This window comes from Condylura cristata, unplaced genomic scaffold (assembly GCF_000260355.1).
Source record: "Condylura cristata isolate star-nosed mole 26May11 unplaced genomic scaffold, ConCri1.0 scaffold00004, whole genome shotgun sequence".
NCBI classification, from domain to species: Eukaryota; Metazoa; Chordata; class Mammalia; order Eulipotyphla; family Talpidae; genus Condylura; species Condylura cristata.
In genome coordinates, this window is record NW_004567105.1 from 3,756,786 (window position 1) to 3,763,894 (window position 7,109).

Sequence of the window (7,109 nt, forward strand, 5' to 3'; positions counted from 1 at the left end):
CCCCGAAGCGGAGGGCCTAGGGCTGCGCCGAGGTGGGGAACAGCGTGCTGTACTCCTCCTGGAAGGTAAGGTCCTTGAATCTCCGCACGGCCAGGGCTGCGGTCAGGCTCTGCCAGGAGAGAGCAGGGTGAGGCCGCAGACAAGAGTGGGGAGAGGGCCGGTGCCCACAGGGAGCCCGGCCCGTCAGTCAGACCCTGGAGACCCGCCCAGGGAGACTGGGTGGCCAGCCCTCACCTTTCCAGAGCCCCCCAGGTCAGGGCCCAGGGCCGCTGCTCCCAAACTCGCCTGCAGGGCTGGTGGCGCCACCCTCCCGGAGCCTCTGTGCCGAGAAGCCCCGCCCTGGGCCATCTGCTCTCCCAGTCCTGTGGCCACAGAGCCGGGTGACCACAGCAGCACTCTGGGGTCTGAGCCAAACTCCAAACTCGACTCCCCATTTTTTTTTCCAGGGGGAGGGGGGTCCCAGGAGAAAGTGGACACCCAGAGAGCAGTCCCTGGGGGAGTCGGGAGCGGGGTGGGGGGCTGGTGCTGCTGCCTCTGAGTGGAGTGTCAGACTCAGGGCTGTTGGGGGTGCTCCAGGGAGGGGCTGCTGCAGGGGAGGAGCCTGGGGGGTGGGGGGCGCATGGAGCTGAGGTGAGAATGAATGGGGAGGCCCCCCCCCCCGGTGGCACAGGGCTAAAGACAGCACTATCAAGCTGCCACTCACTCGCCCTGAGTCCCATCCCAGGCCCGGGAGAGACCCGCAGAGCGCAGCAGACCGCTCCTGTCTCCCCGCTGCTCCCCTCAGCCGTCTGTTTCAGTCCATCCACCTGTTCTGCTCCCCAATCTGTCTCTAGTGAAGCCTCCCACCCCCTGCACCGCTGGCCTGTACCCCAGTTCTGGCAGCATAAATAAATCTTAAAAAGAAAAAAATTAAAAAGCATGAGTGGAAGCCAGCAGGAAATGACCTCGGCACCCGGGTGCACAGGGGCCCAAGACGGTCTTTTTTTAACTTGAATAACTGCCAACACCTCGCGGTCAGATTCCCGTGCAAAGGCGAGTTCGGCTTCTCTGCAGAGGCGGAACTGGCCGCGGGGCCCCTTTCTGCGAGGCTGCAGGAGCGGGAGCGGGAGCGGGCTGCCCGCTGGCTGTGCAGACTCTGCCCACTGCTCGGGGCGTGGGTGTCTGGGTCTGCGGCACCCTGCACCCAGCTCCTGCTTTACAGAGGGAAGCCGCAGGCCTGCGAGCCGCGTCCCGCGGGGGCCCAGGCCTCTGAGCCCAGCCGGGTCCTGCCCCAGCCTCGGGACCTCACGGCCTCCGCTCCGGCCCAGGCCACCGCTCTTCGTCTAGCAGAGGTCACGCAACGCCAGTCACGCCTGGGCTGCGCCCACCGCCAGAATGGGGCTGTGCCGAGGCGGGTCCGCCATCACTGCCCACTGTCCTGGCTGCCCGGGAGCCCTGCTGAGAGCGGGGGCTGAAGGGCCGGCCCGGGGCCCTGGCGGCCGCGTACTCACCCACGTGAAGATGGAGAAGAAGGAGAAGGTGATGGCGGCACGGGCGGCGTCCGTCCCCTCGTTCAGGGGGTTGTCCTCGGGCTTGGAGACCTGCCACTGGTTGGCCAGGTAGCAGAAGCCCACAAACCAGAGGAAGGCCCAGAAGGCTGGGGTCCGTGCGGGACGCGTGGGCAGAGCGCCAGCGAGGAGGAGGAGGAGGAAGCAGGGACACCCAGAGGCAGGACGGCTCCCCGCTCCCCCACCCCCAAAGGGGGAGGCCGGGGCGGGCAGGGAGGGAGCACAGCGCAGGAAGGCGCAGGAGGACAGAGAGGGGTCGGGCAGGGTGGAGAGAGCAAGGCCAGGCAGAGCCAGGGAGCCGGAGTCGGGGAGGGGAGGAGGGAGAGAAGAACAGTCAGTCAGCCCGGGGCCTCTCCGGCGTGGGCCCCAAACCCCTGCCTGGGGCCCGAGGTCCTGCCCTGCAGCCCGTGGCTCTAGGGGAGTAGGGAGGCCCCTCCTGCCCGGCCGCAGCCTCCCGAGGAGCAAGCGGGCTGCGGAGAGGCCCGGGCAAGGCCGCAGCTCCACCTCCGAACTTCGCCAGGGTGACTTTGAAGCCTGGGGAGCGTGCAGTGGGGCTGGGTGGGAGCAAAGTCTGTGGGCGCAGGGCCTGCCCAGGGAGGGCCAGCGTGCCCGGACGGGAGGTGGACAGAGCAGGCTCCCAGAGGCACCGCTGGGAGCCCTGGTCTGCAGGGAACAGTGTCCGGGAACCATTTAATTCTGGTCCTGTTCCCGTGAGAGGGGGTCCAGGCCTCACTGCTGTCATCAGCAGAACTTCTGATCGTCCCGGGCCAGGAAATGGGGTTGGGGGGTCCCAGCCAGACGCCTGAGACCATGACGTCAGGCCGATGAGGCCAAAGCCTCACAGACCCCCACCAAGGCAGCCAACAGGCTCAGAACTCCGGGCACACGGGGGTCAGGGAACCCCTAGCCGAGGCCCCTCTGAAGGGCCAAGGCTGCAGGTCACTGCAGCCCACTTGCGGCAGGGCGAGCGTGGCCGGCCGGCACTCCCAGGGCACTTGCTGCCCGCGGGCAGGGCTGTCGGTCATGGCCTGTCAGGCCCCAGGGACGCCGCCCAGACGTGGGTGGCCGGAGGCACGGGAAGGAGACGACACTTCCGACGGACGCCGCTCCCTCCCCGCCCGCCGTGGGGTCCCGCCTGGCCTGCCCCCTTCCCCTGGCCAGCTAGACCCCAGATCTGGCTCTGACCTGCCTGCGCCCGGCTCCTCATCTGGATCGCGGGAGCCCTGCGCGCCCCGGGGTCCCGCGGCCGACTCACCCGAGACGCCGACGTCGGACAGGACGGCCTTCTTGCGGTCCTTCACGCTGCTGATCTGCGGGAAGTACACGTCCAGGGCCAGGTAGAGCAGGCAGGTGAGGAAGGCCAGCACGCCCACGGCCACGCCGTAGCTGCAGGCGCTGGGGTTGCGGTTGTAGATGCAGAACTCCTCGCCCTTCGTGCTGCTGTTGAGGTAGCCCTCGTTCACGATGGAGCCGAACACCACGATGGAGAACACCTGGGGGCGCGGAGGCGTGAGCCCGGGCCCAGCCGGACCCCCGCGCCCCCGTGAGTCCGCTTCACCCCGACAAACACAGGAGCGGTGTGACGTGGGCGCTTCCGGGGGGCGGCCCAGAGAGGGAGAGCAACTTGCCCGGGCCGCACAGCGCCTGAGCAGGCACGTGGCCCCACCCCAGCCCCCAGCCAGGTCCCGGCAGGCAGGTATCCTCGGCCCGTGACACCAAGGGTCCTCAGGACTGGGCCAGGCCAGGAACGGGTGAGCTCATGCCCTCGCGAGCAGCGGACCCTCGGAGCCCCGCTCACACCGACTCCTTCGGCTGCTGGCACGTGCCCGAAGCCACGTCCTGCTCCCCCCTCGCAGAGCCAGGTGCTGCTGGAGGAGGGCTGGGGGCAGCTCTCAGGCCCTGTCCTTGGGCCTACACCCAGCCCCTGCCCAGTGGAAGGGGCGACAGGGGCACCATGACGCCAGTCACGGTCCTGCGGTCACGGGGGGCTGCGCGACCCCAGCTGCCGCCCTGAACCCCTTCAGCACGGTGCGTCCAGCTGGGTGGGAAGGCCAGGGCCCACCTGTGCGGGCTGCTCCCCTAGGGCATGGGCCGGCCAAGCTGTTTGCTTCCAACAAACACAACCTGGCACCGAGCCACTGCAAGGACGTTCCAGACTCCGGCTTCCGCCGCCCGTCCCAGCTGGCGCTGAGGGGAGCAGCCGCATGGAGCGTGCACGCCCCGTGGGAGGCCCCAGCAGTGCGCAGCCAGGGGCACCGCGCCCCCAGCCCCACGAGGAGGGTGCTGGGGGCCGCAACGCGCCCCCAGGGTGCTGGCGGGAGCCCTGAGCCACACGGCCAGCTCACCCTCCACGCCTCTGGCCTGTACCCCAACTCTGTGTGTGTAAACAGATCTTTAAAAAAAGAACTATGAGAAGCATTTTTGTTTCATTTATTGTCTTTTTCAGGTTCTATACTTGACATGAGTTTTGTAACTGTCTAGACACAGGGCTGGGAAGATGCGGCGCATCAAACAAACACCTCCACATCTAACAGGGGGACTGGCCCGCTGCGTCCCTGAAGGAGAGTGTGAGCAGGAGTCTGCAGCTACTGGCTCATGGCGCTGTGTCTCTCATCCAGCAGCCATCACTGTGGCAGGAACGCCGTGGAATATTACTCGGCCGTGAAAAGGAGCCAAGTTTAGATGCAAAGGCCAATGTTACAAGATTTCCCATAAAAGGCAAATTAGAGACACAAAGCGGGATAGAGGTTCTCAGGAGACAGGAGGGCCGACTGAGTGACGATTTAGAGGTGGGGACGGGGGGATGAAGAAGTTTTGAAAGGAGAGGGAGGTGGTGGCTGCGCAGGCCGGGGAAGCTTTACGTGCCTCTGAATGTGCCTCACAGCAGTCAATGGCACGTTATGTGCATTTTCCTGCAATTAATAAGGGCAGTGGGCTGTGTCCTGGGCAGCCCTGGGCACAGAAGTGAGTGGTGGCCGCCCGCCCATGAGCCATGCATCTGCCAGCCCACATTTGGGGGTACCCACACAACCATAATCGCACAGGCCTCCTGGCTCCCATTTTGACCACAGTCGCCCACAAAGCAGGCAGGGCCATTTGTACTGACCCTCAATTAGCAGAGTGGGAAAACGAGGCTCAGAGAAAAGCGTCAGCGCACAGAGCCCAGGTTCCCCCAGTTCTTAGTCCTGGGCTCTCTCAGCACCGACCACAGTTAATCAGCCCCATGAGATCAGTCTGGAGAAGGGGTGCTATTCCCGAGAACTGAGGGCCCGCAGGAAGGCCTCCACATGCCAGGGCCAGGCGGTGGGCCTTAACTCCCGGGGCTCAGGCGGGGAGCGACAGGAAATCACGAAGTCAGAGGGGCTTCTGGGCTCCTGACAGCCCCTCAAGCCAGACAGGCGCTGGGCGCCGGGGATGACGCAGCCCTGACAGCAGGTTTCAGGGCCACGCACTGCACAACGCCAAGGACTACCGTTCCGTGCACCTGTGCAGACGGGTGCCAGCAGCTGCCAGAACACAGCCCGCTGGGATCTGAGCCCAGGCCAGACATCGCAGACCAGAAGAGAAAGCCTGATTAGACTTCGACTCAGGACTCACACCGACCAGCCCGATTTAAACCCCAGACCTGCTGCGCGTGCTGTGTGACCGCAACACGTGACTTAACCTCTCTGAGCCTCAGACAGATCCTCTGTAAAACAAAACAAAAAGCAACAAAAGAACCTTCCCTGACAGGAGAATGACACGTCCCCTGCAGAGCTCCCCAGGGGAGCTCGGTGTGAGCGAAGGGCCCTCTCCAGCGGCTCCCCAGGAAAGGAAACCCGGGAGGGGTTCCTGAGGTGTTCCCCACCCCAGATTGGCAGGGGCTGGAAGCAGCTGCCGGCCAGAGGTGGGAACCAGGTGGTCCCCTTCTGAAATCCAGCCAGGAGGGAAGGGGAGGGAAATGGGGCCGGGGGACCAGGGAGTCAGGCCTGGGGGAGAAAAGCGGGGTGTCCTGGAAGAGGCGGGAGGGAAGAGCCAGGGAGGAGCAATGTCACACCAGGGTGACCGGCTAAGGCCGGTCTGCAGGGACAGCCAGGGACGCACAGGGCAGCCGAAGAACCGGAAATTAAACCAGAATGAGATTCTAGCCGGCCGGGCCAGCAGCAGGGAGGAAGTCACCGGCTCGCGGGCCGTGGGGAAGGCGCCCGGTCTGCGCAGCCACAGAACCTTTCTCTCCCGCAAAAGAAAATGCTGAAGCACGGGAAGGAGGGTTTTGCTGCTGTAAAGCGCCAAGGTAAGCGGGCCAAGCCCCGGCACACGCTCCTTGGGAACCAGTCCGGGCCTTTGAAAACACTTGCAGCTGCTCTGTGCTAAAGCAGAAGAGCAAGTGCGAGGGCATGGCACCCCAGATTCTGAACTGCGGGGGTCGAGCCCCACTTCCCTCCGCCCTCGGGCACCTGGAGGGCGGCTGGGCGCCACCGTGGCCATTTGATAACTCTGAGCCTGCTGTTCTCACCGCCCCACAGCCTCAGCCGGGGCCACACCCATGAGAACACCAGGTCAGGATCACCCCATTTAGCCCTCCCCCAAACCCCCTGCACACACCCCACAGAACAGACTCGCTCGGCCTGTTCACCGCGGGGGAAGCCGGTCCACCCAGTCCAGAATGTGAGCGTAACCTGTGCCTTCAGCTGCTTCCCCAGGCCCGGTGAATTCCAGATCCCAAAAGCGGAGTCCCACGCAGGTGACCGCCCAGGCCAGCGCGGCTGGCCCGCAGGTGACACTCGGCACTGAGGATGCAGGACCCTCTGGCATGTACAGAGTTTGCACAGGGCAGACCGGAACCACCTGCGCCCCACCAGCTCTGGGGGAAACAGCCCCCTCCCCGCCCCGTACAGGACATGTGTCCCGGGGGGAGTCCTGGGCCGCGCCCCGCGCTGCAGGCGGTCAGCTGACCGGCCCACTGGCTCGCCGCCTCCAGGCTGAGTCTGCTGATCTGACCGCGCCTGGCCTCCTCTCTGGCCTGGCTGCTCCCAGGGTAGCCGGGGGCACTCGCCAGCCCCACCTCTCCCAGTGTCTCTCCAGCTGAGGGTGCTGGAGTCTGAGGGTGGCAGTGCCATGGCTCCCACTCAGCTGCTCAAGCCTCAGCCACTCTGGCCATGGGTCTGTGGCTTTACCTCCCCCCATTACTCTGGGATTCCCCCGCACCCCCCAGGCTGGTACAGGCCGCCATCGCCTCTCACCCCATTCTCGTGTCCATGCGCCCCCCACCCCCACCCCCACACTGTCCCTTTCATGCTGTCCAAATGACCTCTTTAAACCGCCCGGCTCCTGTTCCCTGGCACCGGCCCCACCACTCCTGCCTTCCAGAATCCTTTCGTCCCCCCAGCTCCCTCCCAGCCTCACACCTGCCTCAGGGCCTTTCCCTCTGCCCCGGAAACCTGTCAGTAGATTTCCTCAGCTCTGTGCAGCTGGCTGGGCTCCAGCTGGTTCTGTCTCAATGTCCAAAAATCAGTCCAAGACACCGCCTCTGAGAAGCCCTCCCAGATCTACGACATTCTCTAATGTTCCAATTAATTTCCT

General features: G+C 65.1%; 1 protein-coding gene across 2 annotated transcripts in view; it reads right to left on the reverse strand.

The window, feature by feature from the left end:
* Positions 1-7,109, reverse strand: part of SYNGR1 (synaptogyrin 1) — a 21,078-nt gene that overhangs the window by 6,095 nt on the left and 7,874 nt on the right. Inside the window, exons 2-4 of one of the 2 annotated variants that reach the window (XM_004675647.2) lie at positions 2,803-3,040; positions 1,491-1,636; positions 7-109 (exon numbers count right to left, since the gene is read on the reverse strand). In XM_004675647.2, coding sequence (XP_004675704.1) covers positions 17-109; positions 1,491-1,636; positions 2,803-3,040 — 477 coding nt within the window. In that variant the 3' untranslated portion in view covers positions 7-16. Of the gene's footprint in view, positions 1-6; positions 110-1,490; positions 1,637-2,802; positions 3,041-7,109 lie in introns of those variants that run through there. The other variant, XM_004675646.2, reaches the window with a different exon arrangement.